Source organism: Cicer arietinum, chromosome 7 (genome assembly GCF_000331145.2).
Source record: "Cicer arietinum cultivar CDC Frontier isolate Library 1 chromosome 7, Cicar.CDCFrontier_v2.0, whole genome shotgun sequence".
NCBI classification, from domain to species: Eukaryota; Viridiplantae; Streptophyta; class Magnoliopsida; order Fabales; family Fabaceae; genus Cicer; species Cicer arietinum.
The window spans coordinates 57104138-57130107 of record NC_021166.2 but is presented as its reverse complement, the minus strand read 5'-3'; the positions used below and the strand labels follow the sequence as shown (position 1 = coordinate 57130107).

General features: G+C 28.1%; 2 protein-coding genes, 1 long non-coding RNA gene and 1 pseudogene across 5 annotated transcripts in view; 3 read left to right on the top strand and 1 right to left on the bottom strand.

Moving 5' to 3' along the window:
• The window catches only part of LOC105852579 (uncharacterized), a 1830-nt gene extending 1408 nt beyond the window's left edge, over positions 1-422 (top strand). Inside the window, exon 2 of the long non-coding RNA XR_001144479.3 lies at positions 72-422. This is a non-coding gene — a long non-coding RNA (uncharacterized lncRNA). The remainder of the gene's footprint in view (positions 1-71) is intronic.
• A 3540-nt stretch (positions 423-3962) lies between these two features.
• On the bottom strand, positions 3963-9847 carry LOC101495831 (serine/threonine-protein kinase AFC2-like; annotated as a pseudogene).
• A 2902-nt stretch (positions 9848-12749) lies between these two features.
• Positions 12750-19361, top strand: LOC101508818 (putative germin-like protein subfamily 1 member 12). Its single transcript, XM_004510413.4, has 2 exons — positions 12750-13452; positions 18404-19361. Exons 1-2 carry the CDS (start codon positions 12813-12815, stop codon positions 19024-19026), a joined length of 1263 nt encoding a protein of 420 aa, XP_004510470.1. The 5' UTR covers positions 12750-12812; the 3' UTR covers positions 19027-19361.
• A 4148-nt stretch (positions 19362-23509) lies between these two features.
• Positions 23510-25970, top strand: part of LOC101509141 (mitochondrial intermembrane space import and assembly protein 40 homolog) — a 6737-nt gene continuing 4276 nt past the window's right edge. Inside the window, exons 1-5 of one of the 3 annotated variants that reach the window (XM_073370730.1) lie at positions 23510-23772; positions 23868-23899; positions 24009-24134; positions 24805-25013; positions 25382-25709. In XM_073370730.1, coding sequence (XP_073226831.1) covers positions 23667-23772; positions 23868-23899; positions 24009-24134; positions 24805-24984 — 444 coding nt within the window. In that variant the 5' untranslated portion in view covers positions 23510-23666 and the 3' untranslated portion in view covers positions 24985-25013; positions 25382-25709. Of the gene's footprint in view, positions 23773-23867; positions 23900-24008; positions 24135-24804; positions 25275-25381; positions 25710-25970 lie in introns of those variants that run through there. The other 2 variants (XM_004510415.4, XM_004510414.4) reach the window with 2 other exon arrangements.

Genomic DNA, 25970 nt, shown 5'->3' with positions numbered 1-25970 from the left:
TGCATATAGAAAAGTTCAATATCATTTACTGAAATGACGTTTTGATAACTAATTTAGAGTTTTCTTACCAGGTTGGGCACTCTATTGGTTCTTACATATTTGTTGGAATATCACTTTCTTCCCACAAGTGTGTTAGTTTTGCATCAAAGATTGCAGGGGTTTAGGATCTTGGCATGTTAGGTCGTGGCCGTGGAGAAGAGATTGGAACAAATGTTGAAGAACTCATGACAAGTGAACTTTTTGGGAATGTGAAAGATATATGTCTTGTAGGAATATTATCATGTGATAGATATATATGTTTTGTAGATATATTTCTTGTTTAAACTTAAATTTTATCTGTATTATTGAGTACTTAGAAATATTACTTAAATGTAATATATCTTTTATATACAATGATATGATTAATGCTTTTAAATGATTGATTTTGGTGTATGAACTTTTTAGATATTGAAATCAAAATAAAAAATTATTTTTATTGTTATTTTGGACATTAAAGTAATGAATTAAAAAAAAAACAGTAACATTTAGAAATAGAGCTGGTGACCAAATATTTAATAAAATAACAATTTATGTTCTCAAACTTTAGTCACTAATTCAGTCTCAAAAACCAGTCACAAAATCGGTCACAAAATTCGGTCACTAAATCGGTTACTAAATTCGGTCGCTGATTTGGTTGCAACAGTTAGCGACTAGCAGTTTACTAACTGATTTAAATTGGTCACTAAATCAGTCGCTATTGAATTTAGTGACCGATTTTCTTCATTTAGTGACCGAAAAATTGGTCTCTAAAAGCGTTTTTTCTAGTAGTGGAATGACTTGTTAATGAATATATATGTGATATATTGTAATTTTTTAAAGATAACCTAAAATATATATACCTTGTATTTACTACAGTTATGTACGATATTTATGTTCTAAATTTATTAAATGTCTTAGTTTTATTATTCAAAAAGTTATTAAATTTTATTTATATCGTGCGACACAGTTCATAAATAACTGAATCTACATTGTTATTATGAAATTTGATATCTTATGAGTATTTATTTATGAACACTTCTTAGAAGAAGTCTAGTTTTCTTCTAGGGATAGTTTAACAAGAAAAAAAATGAAAGTATTATACTCCAAAGTAGGTCCAATGACGCATTATTTGACATGAAAGAAAGCAAAAAGAGACCGAATTAAAGGTGGTTTGGAATTGTATCTCCCTTAAAAAAAGCCTGTCCCTGTACCACATATAATTCTTTTTGATCAGATTAATGTGCTCCTTTAATTAATGAAGATAAATTTTGAACAAAATAAATAAAGTGGCATGCATACAGGGGCGTTGTGGGGTTTTCAACTTTCATACATCATGACTTAAAAGAACCTCATATATAATGACTATGCTATATTATTTTTTGACAAATAATGTCTATGATATATAAAAGTTATATAATAATAATCTAACAATATATATTATTTGATAACTGTTTGTGTATATCACTATTAGATATTATTTAATAAATATATCATAAAATTATATATATTTTTAAGTATTTTGTTTTATTTTCTTCAAAAATTAGTTATTGTAATTTAATTTTAAGTAAAATGTATTATTAATTGGTTTAAATATTATTTATATGTATTTGTTTTAGTTTTTGTGATTTTTATTTTTTTGTAGTCTTGAAAATATACAATCTTTTATTTTCTTTTTTTGTTATTTTATTTTAGTCCGTTTAAACTTTTTCATATTGTAATTGATTAATATAATATATAATAACTATAATTTTAGTTGCTCAAAATAAGGACTAAAATGAAATTATTATCAAATATTTTAGATAAATATTTTGTTCTATGTAAACTCTTTTAAATCCTAAGACATATATTACCATCATACCTAAGTATTTTCTTGATCCATGTAAACTCTTTTAGAGAAAATGACTATTTTAAAATGAAACTATATTTACAGGGACGTTAACCAAGCAAAAAACTTACGATAATCAAAATAAAAAAATATATATAATTACAAGAATCAAAAAATAAAAAATTATAATTAAAAAGACCAAATACATATTTAAAATTATAGTCAATTAAATAAATAATTAACTAATATAAAATAATTTACTCACTAATGTAATTAATTAACCAACTAATATATCTATTACGTTTTTTTCAATCACACACACACATTGATCGAATGTGGTGTCTTGTTAATCGTATGCAAGTTCGATCACCGTAGTGTCATTAAAAAAAACAATATAAATTATTTTATAAATATTTAATAACTCAAAGTCTTCTTTTTTACTTTAGATTGAAGTGTCTTTATTTTCGATTGGACATATTCCTTCGCTCTAAATTTTTCTTATGAAAAAATAAAAAAGAAAGAATTATTTTACTTTTTGACTGTGTTTTCACTTTTATGTTAGTGTTGCGAAGTTGGTGTTGATTGAAATCTAATTTATTGTGGCATTTTCTAGTTCTTAATAAAATAACATTATTTTTCAGAATTCTATAATTAGCATTTGATAGTAAATTCAGCAAAACATAATAATCAAATATGATAGTCCGAATATTAAAATATGTTAATCATCTATAAATATATTTAGTTTGTCCATTAGAAGCCAAATACTATAATTAAGTATTTTAAGAGATGAAATTATACAAAAATTTAATTGTTATGTAACGTTAGGTAAAACATTTTATATGATTAAAATATCTTAATCATCCATAAATATGATTTTATAATAAAAAAATAAATATCTATCATAATAATTTAATGGTCTAATAAAGTAAAAAGTTTTCAACAAATAATTTCGATTCTTTGTAGCAGAGACATGCAGAGAATCTAATAGATAAAGTGAAAGTTGAGAGAGTGACAAAGTAAAAGTACACAATTGAAGTGAATATATAGTTACTATCTTGTATAAGAATCTACTACGACAAATTGAAATAAAAAAAATAAAAAAAAAAACACTTAAAAACGGCGTAAAATTGATTAGTAGCAAAATTAATGTTTGAACAACTATCAAAATATTGATATCAATAATTTTATTACTAATTCTAGGATGCAAGACAACCATATATATTGTAATTCTTATTCTTCACTTGCGTAACATTTCAAAAAAATAATTACTTTAAACAATAAAATAAATTATTATTCTTAATTAAAATGATATAAATGAAATTTTATATAAAAAAATAAAACAAATTATTATTCTTATTTTATTATTTGAGGTTACAATATTAATATCTTATTGGCGAACTAGCAACTCGTGAACAAGAAAAACAAAGCAAACAAACCAATACATACAACTAGAAAAACTGTATTTAGCGTCGGCCAAAACCGACGCTACAAGGCTAAAGGCCGACGTTAATGTTGATTTAGCGTCGGTGTCTGGCCTAGGCTAAAACAGTCGAAGCTAACACATAGCGTCGGTCAAATGCCATCCTACGCTAATATAGCGTCGGCGTAGCCTACTCTACCCGACGCTATTAATAAAATATAAACATCCGACGCTACTTTTGTTCGTTGCCACGCCAGCTTTTAAAAATCGTTTGCGTCGGATGGCCGACGCTACAGTCAACAATGGGTAATCAAGAAAAACGATAGTGTCGGCCGTTCCGCCGCTGTTGTCTAAATTGTTAGCGTCGGTGTAGCCGACGCGAAATTTAAATTTATTTAATTTTTTTAACACCTGCTCAATTAAATTTTAACGTCTTTTAAAATAATTGATACTTAAAAAACATTAAATTGACAACATAACAAACGCATCATAGTATTAAATAACAACTTAACAAAATATCATTTATACATACATCTATTTTGAGCAACTAGCATTGAGCACCCAACGATCATAAAGAATATGTTGTCCATGTTTGGTATAGATTAATTATTTTTTCCATATTACTATATTCAAATGCTCTCAATAAGACTTTGATTAAATGTACCCTAGGAAGTAAAATATAAATATGCCAATCCAATGTCCAAACAAACATTTTCAGCATCGATCTTGTACGGCGTGTTTATTCAACCTTAACTAGTTTTTAGCATGCTACAAGAGTTTGATAGCCAAAGAGAAATATGAAACTACCCATCATCCGATAGAGGAATGAACCACATTAACAGAGGCAACTTCCTAATCCGGATGAATAGTATGTCAACGTTAGAACAAGGCATCACTTATAGTTTAATAAAAAGAAAATAACTATTTCAAAATAGAATACAAGCAATAAAATGAAATTATCCCCTAAAATGGATTAAAAAGAAGCTTAGACCAGAGGTGAAAAAGTTCTGCAACTACCTCATGTTGATGAGTCTCTATCAACTCCAATTGCCACTTCAATCTAAATCATCACAATATAAATCAGCTATAGCTCAATACTGCTAAATATGAGATTGATCAACAGATACCTCCTGCTCCAATACTACTTGTTGTAACACAGATACCTCAATACTACTTGTTGTAACACAGATACCTCCTGCTCCAATTGCTCAACCTGCATGATCACAAACATTTTTGTAAACCTTCAAAGTCAAGTTAACAAATAAGCAGTTTGTAGAGAAGAAGAAAGAAATCATTAACATTTTTGTACTTGGATACTAAACTAGCTTTCTAGTAGTTTCCATTTATGGGGTTCAATAAAAAGTCCTCTCCACGGATTGAATGATTAAATGATATATATTTAAATCAAGATTATTTTTAATGATATATCTTAGGGAGTAGAGCAAGCTTAACTAGTCACCTTGAAAATTACATTGACGTTGATTATCCTTGTATTTTTATGTGTATAAATTAAACATTCTGCTGGGTGCTAACTCACTCAAGCGCATTCAAAAAAATATTCTGCTTTCCTATTTTTCACATATTACTTATACTGAGACGTGTTTCAGGAATGAGTTTAGTATAATGGTCTGTCTTAGATATATAAGCAAAAAAATAGGTGGTTAAGGTTAGTGTATTGTAATCTTAAAGTTTCAAAGTTTCTCCCTATTCTCTCTGATTCTAAGAAAAATGCAAATTGACATAATAGTGATTTTATGTCAAGACATTATAAAGGATAAAGGGCATAAAATATCTCATATTAACAGTCTGACTGACCCAAGTGTATCAGTTAAAAAATTGGCAGACAGGCTTTATCCTCCTATAGCATTGGGTCAAACATTGAAAAGGATTTACTGGGGGCTCATATACCAGCAGCAATAATTGTTTTTCCGTAACAAACAGCATATAAAGATGAATTTAAGGCTGCAAATATAACTACAACCAAGTTTATGGAGTTGGCTATATGGAGCAAGCAATGCCATTGGTCTCTATCACAAACCAAACTTACAATAAATTAATAGTTCTTTAAATATGAGTTTGGCGACCTAGATGTAATCTGTTAAACAAAACAACAGATTCTGAGATTGATCAACCTAGACCTGATAAATCGGTTTAATTTTAGTTTTATTAATAGGCGTATGGACTGGTGTCTGAAATTATTTGGGATTAGTTACATCTTTAGTATTAAGCTCTGCATCACAGGTCGCCATTAGTCTGAAAAATTAAAAGAAAAGTGCAGAAGTCCAAAACAACAGAAAATCAGTGTAAAACAGATATCTACCTTGTAGTCAGGAACTTTGACATAATCTGATGAAACGAGGAGTATGTTTTCAGGCTTAAGGTCAGTATGGATCATGCGCAAATCATGCATAACTAAAGAAATTACAAAAGAAATATTAGAAAAGTAGACAAAAACCAAAGTCCGATTATAATTACATCAAAACAAACTTAATACAAACAAGGACACATACAAATAAGATTATGCATGAACTACTCTCAGAAGCTTATGATAAAACACGTTAATATGCACAAAACAAAGTGAAATATACGAAAGACGAAAGAGAAACTGGTTAAAGTAAAAACTACACACATGCTATACATTCCAATAGTTGTCTGCTAATCTCACGGACAAGATCAATGGGAAATGAGCGATAATTGTTTTTCCGAAGAAAATCGTATAAGCTTGGTCCAAGTTTCTCAAACACCTGTTAAACCATTTAAATTCACTCATGTCTTAACCCCCAAATTATTTGTATATTGGGGAAATCAATCCATCACAAATCAATCAAATACTTACAATATAGATTTGATTACGATAGTCAAACCAGTTCCGTATTTGCACACAACTGCAAGGAATAAGACAATTTAACCAAGGCAATGGAATCAAATATTTTTTGTTGTACTAGCGTTAATGATGATTTAAAGCTAAACCACTTACTGGTTGCCTCCAATGTCATGTTTACCAAGCTGTTGCAACATCTCAATTTCTATCATGGCCGCTTCTCAATACTTCTTTATTCCACGGACAATTTTTATGGCTACCATTTCCTTCCTTTTCTGTCCCAGCATTTTCATACCTGCCCAAAAGTTCCTTCACCCATTTTGTTGTGGATCTTATCTGTAACCATCATAAAAAATGTGTAAATCATGCAAGTATAGTAAATCAAGTACATTAAAATATCCAAAATTCTACACCTAAGAACATTCAAAATTAAAATGGTCGTCAATAATAACATTCCTACAGCTGAAATCATGAATAGTTATTAACACAATAAAATGCATAAAATTTAGTCTCCATTTAAAAATTAACAAGTCAATGAGATGCATATGCATCAAATGCTGAGTAAAGGTAAGATTCGTAATGATGGAAAAGTGTAATTACAGCGGGAAGTTATATTTTCTCCAACAGCAAACATGTAATGGCCATCTTTGTCATCATCTCGCCATGGGGGAGAACCATTTCGAGCAACCCCCTTAACAAAGAGAGAACTAGTGGTATTTTCTGCGAGAACCCCAGAAGGAGCATAGCTTGAAAGATTCCCAACCTCTTGTCCAAAAAACAACCCTACCTGAGCCTACACACAACGATCCATTCATGGAGCACTCAACATTAAAGATTAAAATTTTATCCATAGGTGTATAAATTCGAACTCACATTTTGTCCAAACAAATACACAAATGAAATGCAATAAAACCTAAAATGCGACACTAAGGGTGAGACGACAACACTTACATTCAAAATGGACCTGAGACGACGAAACTGAGAGTGAGGGAAACGGTGAGGCCGCGAGAGTGAGTGAGCTGAGGGAAAAAGTGATGCGGCGACGGGAGGCTGAGCTTGACGGCAAGGACGGAGTGGGTGACGGGTTCGAAAGGGTGACGGGTTTGAGAGCTAGGGTTCAGACTGGGTGACATGCGCGAGAGTGAGTGACGTTATGGAAACAATGATGCGGCCGCGAGAGGCTGAGCTTCACGGTGAATACAGAGAGGGTGATGGTTTCAAATGTTAGGGTTAGCTTCACGGTGAATATAGAGTGGGCGAGAGGATGAGCTTCACGGCATTGAGAGGATTGAGAGGATTAAAAAATTAAATTTTAAAAAATCACAACCTTAGCGTCGGCTGCTCCGACGCTATATATTAAATTAAATATTAAAAATTTAAAAAATAATGTAGCGTCGGCCTTATTTTAATTAGCGTCGGCTTCCTCGACGCTATATTTGTAAAAAAAATTAAAACAAAATTTGGTACTTTAGAGAAAACGATATTCCTAGAGAACTTATTCTTTATTTAGCTTTTCTATTCGATGAAATGGAAACACAATATGCCTTCAATTTCTCCTTGGATAGTTCATCGATAAAATGTTTCTAGTAGCGGTTAATAATGTAAAGAACTGATTTAGACATTTGAATCAACTTCAAACAGGTTCAAGTGACTGATAGCAAATCATCATCCATTGAGAACTTCCAATTTCATTTCATATGGGGATGGAGAATAATTAGGGATGTGAAAGGTATTCACCTGATCTTCCTTTATAATCCCATGTAGCATTCAATAAAAATATTCATAATCATACTATTGACGAACACATATCACATATCAGTTTCTACTTTCTAAAAATAATTTTTAAGTTATTTTATCTAATAATTACTAATAATATTTATTTTCAACACTTATTATTTTTTATTTGTATGATCAGATCAATCAGACGATGACTCATAGAGAAATCATTCAGATGATGTCTCATAGAGAGTGTTATGACACTCTAAATTCTAATATAGTTTTATTTTTGTTTTTTCAAAAACATTAACTATTAAACTAAATTTCACCTAATTTTAAAACTATTTCAAAATATAAGATATCATGACATGTACATTTGTTATGTATTATGTTGAGAAAATCCCTACAATTAAACCATAAGAGCATCTTCAACGGTATGTAAATGCGTTCGTCCGTTAGGGTGTAATAACGTAAAATTTAGTTTTTTGTGAGTTCACCATTGGAGTTGTGCCAATGTGTCATCACGGTACTGTCAGGAGGAACGGTACTTCATCGCAGTTACCTTTTTTTAAATTAATTTACGTATAATAATAAATATATCACGGTTAGTTGTGGATCATATCTAATGAACTCCTGAGATCATCGTTGGAGTAAAAAATGAATAAGTTATTTCAAGATGATGTTACATAGTAGACCTCATTTAATGAACCCATATTAAGTTCACCATTGGAGATAATCTAAGCAATTATTCCAAAATCTATGATAAACAAATAACCCAACCCTAATGTCACATGTTAGAGTTAAATTCCATAAATTTAGACGTGTAACATGTCACAAATTATTAAATAAAATAAAATAAATTGTCAAACATTGTTATCCCGTACTAATCACCGGTCTCTATAGGTACGTCCACACCATTGAAAAATCAAAACAAACAAAATATAAGGTGAGTTATATCAAAATTAAAATAATAGTACAAACAAATAGCATGAACTTATTATGGTTTCACATAGCACATAGAATATCACTATTATCATGTAATCACAAATATACCGTGGTCACTTCATCGTTATGAATGAATGATATCAATGCAATGTTATCCTCAGTTGATTGATGTAACACTTCAATGTTAAGTGAAACTAAAGCTACTCTAAAATATTTGGTGAAATAGTGTATTACTATGTCACCACACTTTTGGTCGGACAATCACCTGTGTGGTCATGTCCTCGTAGATCCACTCGACTCATTTCAAAACTACTCACTAAAGTAGTTGTCAAGACTAAACTAGAGTTTCACGGTAACTCTCGACATTTGAATAATTATCCAAAGTCACATAAGAATTACCCCCTAAAACACTTCTAAGGTTTGATCTCCCTCGTAGGCTCGATCGTGATACCCACTATTAGGCTGATTCAATTGTACTTCCCAAATACAAGATCATAGATCTTCACATCACTAATATTATATATGCACATTGGGTAGAAACCATCACAATTATCTTCATCCCCCCATCGTCCTAAGTCGCTACTTATACAAAGGAGGTCATCATAGACATGAGACATATATAACACATGTTCACAATTTACATAATGCAACATGTCATTTGTCACAACTTAGTTCAAATCACAATTACACATATAATTCACATATCAGATAAATATCACAGTACACATATCATATTCACATTTATTAGATACAACTCATATCACAATTATTAATATCATTTTCAAATAATATAATCAAAAACAATTCAATGAAACACATATCACACATCATAATGTTTTAGTATAATCACAAACCTATAGTTACTTCTAACTCATTTTATTACTAATTATCCAAATGACATATTTAATTCAATTATTAACCTCAATAGTGCGTTAGCATTGACTAGCTCTGAGCGGTTGGAAAATGAGACATTCTCGTTCATCTTATCCCATTTATACCTATGATTGTATCACACTTAACCCATCCTTACCTGGATAACAAACACAAAGGAAAATTGGTCATAAAGGAAATTGTGCTCTAGAATCGACATAAGAAAGCTCATGGATCCGCTTCTAACATCGCAAAAAAAACAACATACTCATAGTGACTATATAAGGGATATTTCAATCAATGAAAAATAATAACAATGGTGCAAATCAAAATGAGACATGAAACGGTAGAAAACACTGCATAAAACAATAAATACAGTACAATGTAAAAATGTATGAGTATTTGGAAGGAAAATGACATATCGCGTAGACAGGTCTTCTTTACCACGAGAGGGTGGAGAAAATGTGTTAGGAATTCTAATTTTGGTACTATTTATAGAGTAAAAACCCTATTAACTTCACATGACGAAATGACCCTATCACACATTGAAGATTGCATTAAACATGCTAACAACTCTCAATCTCATAGCAAAAACATATTTTCGCACTGCGAAACAAAGCCTTAAATTGAGAATATATGATTATGTAGCATGACGAATATAATTTGTAGGGGGGACTTGATCTTTGCACAATGAATAATTGAATTAGAGAGTTTTTCTTACTGTTATGTGTTGCACGACAATGTATCTCCTTCGCACGGTGAAGACAGTCAAAATAGATTGGCTCAGTTTTTCTTCCAAATTAAAATATTATTACTTTTAATTAATTAATATACTCATAATATATCACAAAATTTCAAAATAGGAAAATAGGATGTTACATGTGTTGTCAATACTAATTCATTGGAACCAATATATATATATATATTGAACAAGTGTTATATTTGCTTTAATCATACATACTCTTCTAAATTTATAATTGATTTTTTTTAAATAATAATAAATATCACTAAAAATTCATATAACTACGAGATACTTAATTTGAACTCGAAATAAAACGTCTAATCTAAAAATATTAATATTTATTAATTAAATTAAAATTTAAAAATAAGTTATATCTGACTCTAGTACTACTATTAACTTATAATTAATTAATTGCTAATTATTAACATTCACAACATTTCTTTTAATGAAAAATACATGAATTGTAGAAAACTTTTGTAATCGAGAACATCTTTTTTTTACTCAACCGAGTACACACTCTTAACATTGCACAAACAGTCTTAAAATAATAAATAAATAAATAAATAAATAAAAGGTTAAAATATTTTTCTCTAATTTTATTATTATTTTTAATAAAATCATTAGCACCTGCCACGTACTAAAGTAACGACTTTTGTGACAAGCTTTTGCCCCAATCTTCTCCATACGTACTAGGGGTGGACAACGGTCGGATCTGGTCGGATTCGGTTTAAAAATTGCACACTCAAGGAAAATCGCGGTTGAGAATGTTTGGTCCATCTCCGACCGTTTGAAGCATTGGTTATGGAGGGTGGCGGTTTGACGGTTTCAACGGGTAATCGAATAACTTGAGTCGGTTTGACGGCTTTAATGTAAAAAAATATCTAAAAATATGATCATAAAAGTTTTCTCATAATAAAAATGAAACTGAGAAAATTAATATGAATACACAAGCATTTCAAATTTAGAATAAGTACAAAAACTAAAACTAAAACAAAAAAAGAGCAAATAGAATGAATAGTTGAAATAGATAAAAACTTGGTCAGATATATTCTTAAAGAAAATAAGAGATGCAATAGTTATTAAATCTAGCACTCCTATAATACATAACACTCCTAGAGTCATGACATGGTTCGAGAGAGATGGAGTGGCAAAAATATTATTAGAAAATAAGGGTGAATTGGTTGCATCATCTATATCAAATTCTTTCATCGTAACATTTAACATATATGTTGATCTCTCTGAATACCACTCAGATATTTCCTCATTCCACGTCACTCTATATCTCTCTCCCTTTCTAAACTACATTGTTTAGAAGTCACGAAACAATTGCCTACCAACTCTTCTTCCCATTACACTATATGAGGGCAACAAAACTCTATATCTAAAATTATGGCTCCATTTGTTATAATTTTAAAAATAAAATAATTTTAAAAAATTTAATCTTTTTATTAATTATAACGTTTTTGAAAAAGAATTATTTTAAAAAAACTTTAAATAAAAAATGAGTTTAAATAGCTTCTTATAAAAAATTGTTTTAAGTATTTAATATTTTTGTTATAACTTTTTGGGATGACCAAATTTTAAAAAGATATGCTTAAAATGAAAATATATTTTAGTAGCTATTCAAAAATTGTTTTTAGATATATATTTTCTTAAACAAAATTATCATGTTAAAATCTAAAAAATAAATAAATATCTAAGTTATTAAATATCAAAATTACTTTTTTAATTTATAATTAGATGAGTTTGAAATAATTATCTATTATTTTTGAATAAATTCTCATAAAAATTATTTTTAAAATATAAAAATTAAAATTCCTTCTTTAATAAACTAAAACATATTTGCCTTGTCAAAGTTAGATTATAACTCAAAACTAGTTGTTTAGTTGGAGACTAAATAATAGTTAATTAAACTAACAATATATTAGATATAATAGAAAATGATGGATAAATAAATAGATAGATCGGTATAAGCTACAGACACCACCACCTTTTTACTTTTTTTTTGGAACTAGGACCACTTTTTCATTTTGATAGATATATAGATTTGGCCATTTCTATGGTCCCTTGTTGAAAGAACGAGAAATTTCCCATCTCCCATAAATAGATATGATATATTTACTGTGTGGACAAATTCATCGTAAAATCTACATATGTTTAATATTATTTAACATAATATTATTAATATTAATTTAATATTATTAATTAATTTAATCTCTCAAGAAATATCAAATTAAATTACTAAAATATTTAATAATTAATCACCTTAAATTAATGAATAGTATATAAATAAACACATATTTTAGTTTTTGAGAAAAATTATAAGATTCAATTTGATTAGTGAGAAAAATTATAAAACTTAATTTAGTTTTTAAGAAGAAAAAAAAAAGTACACCTTGTTTTAAGAGTATAACAATAAATAAGCAAGCCAATCTCACATTCCCTTATTCCAAAGATGAAGATGATTCACAATATTATTCTATTCCTTTGTGCTCTTCTTTTATATACCACTTGTGTTTCTTCTTCTTCTTCTGTCAAAGATTTCTGTGTTGCAGACTTAACACTTCCAAACAACCCTTCAGGCTATCCATGCAAATCAGCATCAGTTGTAACAGTGAATGACTTTGTATTCTCTAACTTTGTACCTGGAAATACAATAACACCTTTTAATGTTGAAGCAACATTTGCATCTGTAACTAACTTCCCAGGTGTCAATGGACTTGGTATCTCTGCAGCAAGAGTAGACATGAATATGAATGAATCTGTTCCAATGCACACACATTCTGATGCAACTGAATTACTATTCATGATTCAAGCTCAATTGATTTCTGGATTTATCACACCAACAGATGTTTTTGTGAAAACAATTAGTCCTGGTGATGTTATGGTATTTCCACAAGGACTATTGCATTTTCAAGTTAACTCTGGACCTGGAAAAGCTATTGCTTTTTCTGCTTATACTAGCTCAAATCCTAGCTTGCAAATACTTGATGATCTATTGTTTAGCAACAACTTATCAACTTCCTTAATTTCACAAACTACTTTTCTTGATTCTTCACAAATTAGGAAGCTTAAGGCTCTGTTTGGTGGCACTGACTAGGATTGCTTTTTATTAATCTACTTCTAAAGTTTGTTGTTTAAATTATGTCATGTCAGCAATAAAAAAGTTATGTCAACAATAAACTTAGGTGCGTTTTGTTTTTCTGTTCTTTTAATTACAACTCTAACTTACTATTTTTTTTAAATGTTGCTACAATTTAAATCTTCAAATTGGGTAAATTTCAACGTCTATGATTATGTTGAATCCATTTTTAATTTGGTCATCGATATTACACTAAATTTTGTTTTAGTTTGATCATCGCAAATATTCACTTTTGATTCCATCATTATGCAAACTTCAAAAATCAATTCCAAATATTCAAACCAACTCATCGTAATTAATTTCTTGTACTTTGTACCATTTTCTTTCATCAAATCAACAATATATTGCACTTGTCAAATATAATAATAAAATTTATTTTAAGCGCACTTTTATTTATAAATTATATTCATAAAAAATAATTTAAATTTTTATTTTAATAATAAAGAGAAATAAATATTTTAAAGTTAACATAAATTTATCACAATTAACTAAAAGTAATTATTTTTTAACGGATGTCATATTGTGTTAATATATTCTCTACAAATAATTGACACCCAAACTTAAAATCTAGTTTCAAAAATATTTGTATTATTCCGTGACAATAGAAATCTCCAAAATTTGTATATATATATATATATATATGTGTGTGTGTGTGTGTGTGAGATCAAAAATAAATTTATTTCATAAGAAAACATTGATATCTAACATGTAAGTTTTATGAGATAATTTGCTCTAATGTTTTAGCAAGATTTTGATACACCTTACAAGTATGACTAATGCTATTTTGCAGTTGATAAAAGTGATTTTTCATGTTGGTTCATTTTTATTAGATGATTTGGAGTTCGATTTAAATGAAATATGTCTCATGTATTTATCAACAAGTTACTTAGGGAGTGCTCTATGTAGAATAATTGATGTTTGAGATTTGATACTGATTTTTTATTTTTTATTTTGTAAAAGTAGTATGAATTATAGTTCCATAGTAAAATATTTCATTACTATCTTTTTTTTGTCCATTAAATTAAACGATTCATTTTAAAAGGACATAATGATTGCAGATAGCAGAATATTAGTTCATTCCAAAAGTTCATAATCATAATGCACCAATACTTACATGATCTAAATTATCACCATGTTACTATATATAAATATTTTGTTTCTGCATTTATGTGCACAAAAGACACGTTAAACCTTGAAATGAAGAAAATTCACAATCAATTTATAAAGTTCACTATCAATTTCTACAACATTGTAAGTATAAAATTTGAAATTTGAAATTTGAAAAATGGAGGCAAAAATTATAAATCTTAAACAGTGCTAAATGTATGAAAATAAAGATGAATGGGTTGAAATCATAAGCAACAAAAACGAAGAAATAATCTTAAAAAACAAAAATGACAAATAACCCTAAATAAATAAATAAAAATAAAAAAAATGAAGTTTGTGGGTCTAATACATTTTTCATCAATGTCATTGTTACTTCCTTAAAGATCTGATTTTCGTCATATATATCATTTTTTTCTCTTCCTACAAAAATAAAAGAATTGAAGAAAAAAGGAAGAAAGTGAATGAGAAATAGGAAAAAAAAAATTATCTTGTATAAGTGTTTGCCCGTGAATAATAAAAGAGGAGAAATAGAAAAAGGAGAGTATGACCCACATTGTTTTATCATACATGTAAGAAGTCAAAATCAATTAAATATTAATATGTATGAACAATATCTTTTTTCTTTCTTTCTAATCGATCGAGTACACACTCTTAACATGGTACAACCAGTCACAAAATAATCAATAAAAGGCTAAAATATTTTTTATCTAAGGGTTTAATTACCGTAAATAGTTTTATATTTACATCAAATTTAAACCGTTGGATAAATTCATTTAATGACGACAATTGTAATTATATAAGTTTAACTTTTTTACTAACAAAATTAACAATTAATTATTAATATTAATATTACTAATTCCAAAAATACAAAACTGAACACCCCCATCTCACATTTACCCGTAGCCAAGCATCGGAGACTAGTTGATTCTTTACATACAAATATATCTACTGTGAAACGCAACAACAATGCACCCTACAAAATATTATCTTATTCTACTATATATGATGCTTTATTATTCCTAGACATACGCAAGCGACTTACCAAACCATAAAGATACAACGAGTTACCATGAAACTATATAAGCGCAACAAAACTTTTCCTCTAAAATTATGACCTCATTTGTTTTATTAAAAGGATTTTTATAGTATTTTTCACTTTTGTTATAACTTTTTTTTTAAATAATTCTTTTTAAAAGCTTTAAATGAATAATTGGTTCAAATAATTTTCTATAAAAAATCATTTTAAGTATCTAATATTTTTTTACTATCTTTTTGGACGATAAAATTTTAAAAAATATTTAAAATTAAAAGATGTTTTGAGTAGATACTAAAAAAAAAAATCATTTTTGATAATATCTTTTTTTTAGAAAAAATATGACAACGAATATTTTATTGAATGTTAAAATTAATTTTTAATCTATAACAAATAAATCTAAAATAGTTTATACTATTTTCAAATAAATTATCATAAAACTTATTTTTTTAAATATAAAATTAAAACACTTTTTTAATAATCTATAGCATATTATCGAAGTTAGATTCTGTCCTAAAACTAGTGGCTTAGTTGGAAGAGACTAAATAATACATAACTATAACTATAACTATTAAACTCATAGTACGCTAAATGATACTTAATACATAACTCTAACTATTAAACTCATAGTACACTAAATAACACTTAATATATGATTATAACTATTAAACTCGTAGACTAGGAATTGACAGGTAAATAGATAGGTTGGTGTAAAGGCATCCACAATGGCAGGGATTCAGATTTCCTACATTTATTGCATCACTAAATTTACATCACACAATTTTACATTGTAAGAATTATGGGCCATCTATTTAAGATCAAACAGTTTAGATTACTCGGTCAAATTTTTATAGTTAAAAAAACACAGGACTATGTGACATAGTAACTGCGTGTCATTTGAATCTCAATGGTGGGTGTTTCCTCTATTTTGCAACAAGTTAAATAAACACGCCATCGTGGAGAAAAAGTTGACTCTGTTTCTAGAAAAGAGTAACTATGAAATTTTTTTTTCTCTTCACGAGACTTACACAACAAATTATATTAAAATAAATTGATATTATCGAAATATAATTATATAGTTATTAGTGAGACTTATTTAGTAGTTTTTTTTTTATCATGTTGGTTTTGAGAAATTGTGTGCATATTCATTATAATATTAAAAAATTATTAAATTAGTGACGTGTATATATAAAATCCATTTAAATACTTAAAATAGAGATTTTTTTAATCTTATATCAGATAATAAATTCGATTATAATTAATTCACATGGAAAAGACATCTAACATTTGTCAATTGAGTTATGATTTAACATCAAGTAGAGGTGTCTTATTGTAGATGGTTTAGATTAATTATATAGACAAGAAGACTTTTCCATTCTAAAAGATATAACCATTTTTATGATTTCGTAATTAAAAAAATAGGAAATTTCTCGTCTCCTATAAATATTTTGATATACTTACCAGATGGATTGATTGTTTATTAAGTATTAATATTAATAAATTTAAACTTAAATGTATTTTTAGTTCTTTTATTATGTCTAAAATTAACTTTTAATTATTTCAATTATAAAATCATTTTTTATCTCCTATTAACTAATTATTAAGATTTTTTTATTTCCACAATTTTTTATGATGTGACACTCTTATTAATGACATTACACTTAGATAGATTGGATAAAATATTTTTGATATCATTATTGTTGTATTTAATTTTATGTATATTTTAAAATATATAAATAAAAGATTTAAAATTTATTTTGTATTATTTTAAAAAAAAAAATTAAGTGATGAATTTGTACGGTAAGTAGATCAAAATCTATTTATTATAGACAAGAAATTTCTCATCAATTAAATAGCCACAAAATGGTCATATCTATAAATTTATCAAAATAAAAAAGTATTCGTCTCTACATAACTATGACCATCCAGTTTCGACCTATTGTGGATGATCTAAGTTAATTATATAATCACAAAGACTTTTCATTTTGAAAGATATATAGATGTGAGCATTTCTACTGTACCGCCATTGGAAAGAATGGAAAATTTCTCAACTCCCATAAATAAATTTTGATCTACTTATTGCATTGATAAATTCATCACCGTAAAATCTATTTACTTTAGTAATAAGAGTTTTTATCCTTGTAACTTTAACATATCAGGTTTCAATCTATTTGAGAACATTGTAATTTAATCATTCAGAAAAACAGTGTGTAAATAAACACATATTTTAATCATTGAGAAAAATTATAAGACTTAATTTGGTTAATGAGAAAAATTATAAGGCCAATTTGATTTCTAAAAAAATAAAAGTTACTTTTGTAAGGAAAATAAAAACTAGGACAATTTAATTATTCTTTGAATTAGGACAATTAAGTCCTCAATAATAATAAAAAATAAATAATGTAATTCCTGTTTTAAAAAAAGATAATTTAAAACTTAATTGTCTCTTTTTCTTATTAAGGTATAAACAAACTATACAGAGTCTAAAAATTATTTTTATTTATTTTTTTAGATCAAATTGAGTCTTACAAGTTTTGTAAATAACTAAAAATAAAAATAGGTTTCTACTTATTCATGCAATAAGGACTCTAAAGAGGAATCTGTTTTGTAGCTACAACAAGCTAAGGCCTTCTCTCTCTGTATAGATATATCTTTGAGTTCCACATTGTCACAGGAATATAACAATAAAAAGCAATGCAATCTCACATTCCCTTATCCCAAATCCAATTTTCAAATATGAAGATAATTCACAATATTATTCTATTATTCTTTTGTGCTCTTCTCTCATATACCTCTTATGTTTCTTCTTCTTCTTCTTCTGTCAAAGATTTCTGTGTTGCAGACTTAACCCTTCCAAACAACCCTTCAGGCTATCCATGCAAATCACCATCACTTGTAACAGTAAATGACTTTGTGTTCTCTAACTTTGTACCTGGAAAGACAATAACACCATTTAATTTTGCATTAACAATTGCATCTGTCACTAACTTTCCAGGTATCAATGGACTTGGTATCTCTGCAGCAAGACTTGACATGAATATAAATGGAACTGTTCCAATGCATATACATCCTGATGCAACTGAATTACTATTCATGATTCAAGGTCAAATAACTACTGGATTTATAACACCAACAGATGTTTTTGTGAAAACAATTAGTCCTGGTGATGTTATGGTTTATCCACAAGGACTGTTGCATTTTGTAGTTAACTCTGGACCTGAAAAAGCTATTGCTTTTATTGCTTATACTAGCTCAAATCCTAACTTGCATATACTTGATCATTTATTGTTTGCCAACAACTTATCAACTTCCTTAATTTCACAAACTACTTTCCTTGATTCTTCACAAATTGGAAAGCTTAAGGCTCAATTTGGTGGCACTGGCTAGGATTGCTTACTATGAATACGCTTCTACGTTTGTTCCAAATTATGTTATGTAAGCAATAAAAATGTTTAAGTAGAAGGCTCAATGTGTGTGTGTGTGTGTGTGTTTTTTATAATGTCAATTTTTATTTTTGAAATTGCAAGAGGATATGGTTGAAAGTATTATATGTCTAACAATAATCATAACACTTTACTTCAATCTGAAGGAGAAAGTGATAATAGAAATGATGAAAAATCATCTTACAAAATTGCAACAGAACAAACAAAACCTGCTCAAGCTTAAGTCATTGTGTTTTTATGCTGACTCTATAATGATAATTTACTTTATTTTGGTTGCAACTTGTCACAGCCTTTTTCTTATTTTTGTTATTTGAATGTGCATCAGAATTCAGAACAAAGCAGTGTTTAGTCTTTTCATCAAGCTATTATTAAGTTATTATGGATCATATCATACTATTATTATCATATCCAAACTTCTTATTATTTTTCTTCTCCTTCTTTAAAAGTAAATTTTTTTTCCGGGAGAAATGAGAGGATTTATATGTCATTTTCTATTGTTAAATTTCGTGTTGTTGAAATTACTAGAGGAAAAAAGAAAAATCTTTGATTGCATTGTTTTCTAAGGAAATGATGGAAACATACTTGTTACAAGTTTGGGATGCTAGAAATAAGTGCGAAAGAAAGAGGTGTGTTAGAAGTAGTTGAGAAAGAAAGTGCATTTCTCTAATTTGGGATAACAAAGGAGCGTTAGGTCGAGTTTAGTGTGTCCATTACTCGGTCTCAATATTTCATCGTGTCAAATTTTAAACCTTAATATGTCCCTTGACCTGATTCCAATGAGTTGTGGATTCATTAAAGACGAAACGAAATAAATAGGAGATCCGGTGACGAGACGCTAAATAATAATTCTACTTTTTTTTATAGAAAAACGGTTAAACGTAAAAAAACTTATATGGTTACGACTTATTAATTCATTCAAGAGTAGTAACTTATAATATTGTTTTACGAATTATAAATTACTAAGTTAGTAATTAATTTTTTTTAGAGCGTGAATCAATAATAATCTAAAATAACAATACAAAATAATCATTTGTCCTTAAATTAATTTGGGACGGACGAGTAATCTAAAGTGTAATCCGAACTCGATCATTTTTCTACCTTATTCTTGTTTTGTCTTTATTTTTTTAGATCGGATCAGACCCATCTCATTGCTTACGAGACAAGACGAATTCATAGAAACGATTAATTATCTTACATTTTAGACTAGTTGATTCTTTACATAAAAATATATCATTTCCAGCTCCATACACTACAAGATGAAACTATTGTATCTACTGTGAAACGTAACAACAAAGCACCAAACAAAATTTTAACTAATTTTACCATGATGGTTTATTATTCCTCTAAACACACGCAAGCGAGTTACCAAACCATATGAAGTTCCTTGATCGATAACCTATATGTTGATCTCATCGAAGACAACTTATATGTTACACAAGTCTCTCACTCCCTCCCTCTCTAAATTACACTCTTTCTACATCATTCAACAATTGCCTACCAACTCTTCTTCCCACCATGACACTATATAAGCGCAACAAAACTCTTCCTCTAAAATTATGACCTCATTTGTTACAGATATGATTTTTATTATATGATTTTTATTAAATGATTTTTATAGTATTTAATTTTTTTTATAACTTTTTTTAAAAAATAATTCTTTTTAAAAACTTCAAATGAATAATTGATTTAAATAATTTCTTATAAAAAATCGTTTTAAGTATTTAATACTTTTGTTACAATTTTTTTAGACGATAACATTTTAAAAAATGTTTAAAATGAAAAGATGTTTTGAGTAGCTATTAAAAAAAAATTTACTTTTGATATATCTTTTCTTAAAAAAAGATGACAATTATATCTTATTGAATGTCAAAATTAATTTTTAATCTATAACAAATAAATTTAAAATAGTTTATTCTATTTTCAAAAAAATTATCATAAAAATTATTTTTTTAAATATAAAATTAAAACACTTTTTTAATAATCTATTGCATATATGTCAAAGTTAGATTCTGACCTAAAACTAGTGGCTTAGTTGGAAGAGACTAAATAATACATAACTATAGCTATTAAACTCATAGTACACTAAAGAATACTTAATACATAACTATAACTATTAAACTCATAGTACACTAAATGATACTTAATACATAAAGTATAACTATTAAACTCGTAGACTAAGAATTGACAGGTCAATAGATAGGTTGGTGTAAAGGCATCCACAATGGTATGGATTCAGATTTCCTACATTTATTGCATCACATAATTTTTCGTTGTAAGAAATATGGGTCATCGATTAAGATTAAACTCTTTAGATTACTCACTCAATTTTTTAGTTTTAAAACACAGTATTATGTGACACAGTAACTGCATGTCATTCCAATCTCAATGGTATGTGTTTTGTCTATTTAGCACCAAGCTAAACAGGCACCTCATCATGGGGAAAAAGTCGACGGTGCTCTTAGAGAAGAGTGCCTATGGAAATACTTTGTTTTTTTTTCACTTTTTGTGAGACACACAATTAATTGTATTAAAATAAATCAATATTATCGAAATGTAATCATATAGTTATTAGTGAAACTCATTTAATAGTTTTTGTATCAGGCTGATTTTGAAGAATTGTGTGCATATTCATTATAATATTAAAAAATTATTAAATTAGTGATGTGTGTATATATAAAGTCCATTTAAGCATTTCAAATAGAGGTTTTTTTTTTTTTTAATCTTATAACATATAGTAAATTCAATTATAATTAACTCATATGAAGATGACATCTATCTTAATAATATGACGTTTGTCAATTAAACTATGGTATAAGGACAAATAGAAGTGCCTTGTGGATGGTTTAGATTAATTATATAGACTAGAAGACTTTTTCATTCTAATAGATATAACAATTTTTATGGTCTTGCAATTGAAAGAACAAGAAATTTCTCATTCCTATAAAGATTTTGATATACTTACCAGATGAATTGATTGTTTATTAAATATTAATATTAATAGATTTAGATAACAAAGGTGTACAAAGGACGCGTTAGGTCGAGTTTGGTGTGTTTCTTACTCGGTTTCAATATTTCATTTGGTCAAATTTTAAACCTTAACTTGTATCTTGATCTGATCCCGATGAGTTGCGGTTTCATTAAAGACGAAACGAAATAAAGATGAGACCGGGTGACGAGACGCTTAATAATAGTTCTACTTTTTTATAAAAAAAACAGTTAAACATAAAGAAAATTATATGGTTACATTGTCTATTCAATCAAGAGTAGTGACTCATAATATTGTTTTACAAACTATAAATTACTAAGTTATTAATTAATTTTTTTTGAGAATGTGAATCAATAATAATCTAAAATAACAATAAAAAATAATTATTTATCTTTAAATTAATTTGAGACGAACAGGTAGCCTGAAGTGTAATCCGAACTCGATCATTTTTCTACCTGATCCTTATTTTTTTAGATTGGGTCAGACTCATCTCATTACTTACGAGACAAAACGAATTCATAGGACAGACTGCATATTGTAGAACCAAATGTCGAACAGAGATAAAATTCTTGTGGGATGAAAGAGAATGAAAAAAAGTTTGTTTCCAATGGGTATTTTATTAAACACAATATAGTGGAATTGAATATAAAGTTTTTTAGAGAGACTATGGTTTTAATAAACTATACACCCACTGTAAAAATAAAAACTATTCACCCAAAAAATTTAATTAAAATAAAACAAAAATATGAACAATTTAAAATTAATTAATAATTAAAATACTTATTTTATATTATTTAAATTAATAATTAGTGATATTAATCTAGTTCATTAAATTAAGTAATTTAATAGATTAATCATTTCATTTCAGCTAAAAAAATTAAATTAAATTTGAGGTAGTTTACAATAAAAGTCTCACAAGCATTCTGGTACATTTAAAACCAATCTAACATTTTTCTTTTTCCTATTTTTTTAATCTTTTTCTTATACTAAACAATATATTTAAGAAAATGATGTTTGAACACGCATATTTGACGTTGAATATATTGTTTATCGTATTTATATAGTGAATTTTTTTTTTCAATTTTTTTTAATAATAGAGAATTGTTTTTATGACACATACAAATATATATCTTTTATCACTTTTAATATTTCATTAAACACTAAAATTTAAATCATTAATCACTTATCTAACATATATTTCATTAATCATTTTAGAATATTGTTATCGTGGTTAAAGAAGTTGTAAAGTGATATAAAGTGTGATACATATATTTAAGTGGTTAATTATATATATATCTTGTGTTACAAAAATATTTTTTATTTTTTTTATTTAAAAAAATTGTTATTGTAAAAAAAAAAAAATCAACAGTATACCGTGTGTGTATTTACGGTGTGAAAAGTTATGTTACAAATAACAAAACCGATATTAAAAACTTCCTAAGATTGGGGTGACATTGACCAAAGTGGACATAAAAAAAGCATTGATCAAAAAGGGTTTTTGTTTAGAGTAATAAGAAGTTAAGAACAACTATTAGGTATTGATGTTTGTATCTTGATTGCACCACAAAATCAAAAAGGAATAAAAAACAATCAGGAAGATGGGTCAAACTGAAAGCACCGAAGCACAAACCACGACGACGACTATGACAATGGATTCGAATTCTGATTCCTCTAATCCCACTTCCCTGGAATCCATCATCGCAGGTTGTTTTTGTTTTCATTTCTCACGCACTTTACATGTTTGTGTTAATGCCTAGCTGAAATTTCACGTTCATTTTGTTTTTGTTCATTTATTTCAGAAGCTGCAGCATATGGAAACCAAAACACTGAGGTTTGTTTGTCTTCAATTTAATCACAATATATGAAATGGCTCAGAAAGCTCTTCAATGAGTGAGTGAACGAATCAATGAAAAAAAATTGGAATTTGATGGAATTTTCAGTCTGTTGAAGAAATGGCTCAGAAAGCTCTTGAATGCCCTTGTATTGCTGACCTTCGAAGTGGTGCTTGTGGGTTTCAATTTTCAGAGGCATTCCTCTGTTTTCTCAAGAGTACTTCTGAAGAAAAGGTGTTTCTAATGTTTTACTTCATTATTTCCTTGATTCATACAGTGAAATTTGTTTTCTTCATTTCATTTGAGTTTGAGTCTTTGATTCATGAAAAAAGAGCTAGGTACAGTATACTACAAGTGTGATTAGTGTTTTAATTGTAGATTGCAGAAAGTAGTGATTTGTTGTTTGTTCAAATTTAGCTATGCAATTGTGCTTGGTTTATGTAGATAACTTGATGATATAACTGTTATAGGTCTTTCTACTGATTCTTTCAGCTTTCATGGTTAGAACTTGCAATTCTAACTGGCAATACTTTTAATGATTTTCTTGTTTCTTTTTATATTCCTCCTAAAAGGTACAGTATACTTGTCTTTTTTTAATCAAATGGCTTGGTAACAGATCTAAAAGCTTAGAAATTGTGGTCAATTTGTTCCCCTCCCAATCATTGCATTATTTGGCTCTTCTACAAATTGGCACAGGAATCTTACTTATGCAACATCAGTATGATTAGTAGAGTTGTGTGGCAACATGTGAGTCCATGTTACCAAATCATCATCTGTTCCATGTAGTAGCAATTAGCCAACTAGCACTCATCAATATAGGCAAAATTCAAATATTTTATTTTCAAGTATTGAATTTCTATATTCTCATAAAAGGTTGGAATATGCAATTGCTCCGTTTTTGTAGGGCTCGGACTGTGTAAATCCATTTGTTGCTCTGCAGAGCTGCATCAAGGCCAATCCAAATGCGTTCTCTAAGGACATTCTTGGCGAAGATGAAAGCAAGGAGTCGGAGCCAGTCCAAGAATACAAAATAATTCCTCCTGATTGGTCTAAGGAATCTCAAAGTTCAAAGTCCAGGCTGTAAAGAAAAAGTTGAGATCTACTAAAATAACAGTATGTCAAATTCATTTTAGATTTGTAGTAGCTTTTGCTGATTGAAAAAGTTACAGGTTGGATAAGGGCCTGAAGCTCTGAACTATTTTTTGTATTCACTATTAATTAAAGCGTTCCACCTTATTTTCACATTTTTCACAGATTCATATAGGAAATGGTGAAAGCCTAAAAAATAGGTGCAAACAAGGTGGCAATTCTATAATTAATAGTAAAAATAGAAAAGATTTTCTTAAATCAAACATGTAAAAGCCTTGAGGTGCACTTTTTTTTTTTTTTTTAAGAAAATAAATTAAATTCCTTATCTGCTTGTTCTGGGATTGCATTAAATGTGTAACCCTTTCTTACCTCCATAATCGGTTATCTAGTAGATGAATATTGACATTGATTGAATATCTACGTGGACATGAAAATGAAGATTTCCTTGAAGTTCTGTGATACTGTTGTTTGGTCTATCAAGTTAGACCAAGTTGAAATGCTGCATAAACTTTAACTCTGGAGTGATCAACATGAAAATTCATTAGAAGTAAAAAGATATCTATTGATAACAAGCCCCAATCGTGTATTGATACATTGTCCTTTATTTGAAATATCATGGATGTTTATTAACCGTGATCCCGAAATAGGGAAACTCCCAAACTTAAAAGAAAATCAAATTCATTTTCTTATGTTTCAATAATAGTATAATCAGATTTGTTTCTTCTTTCTTTTAGAACTATTTAAACTTTTAGCATGAAAGAAGGCTCCTTTCTATTTATTTCTAGAATACACATACACAATTATACACAAACACCTGAATTTAAATTCCAGCATAACATATATCTACCCTATTTTATGCTACTTTTTTAAATAAGAAAAGTGATTTATTTGCATATTAAAACTCTTAGAAAATAATATAACTCTTATTGTACCTACTCTTGCTTGTCTTTAACTCTCTAGATTCTACCCGATTCTTCCGAT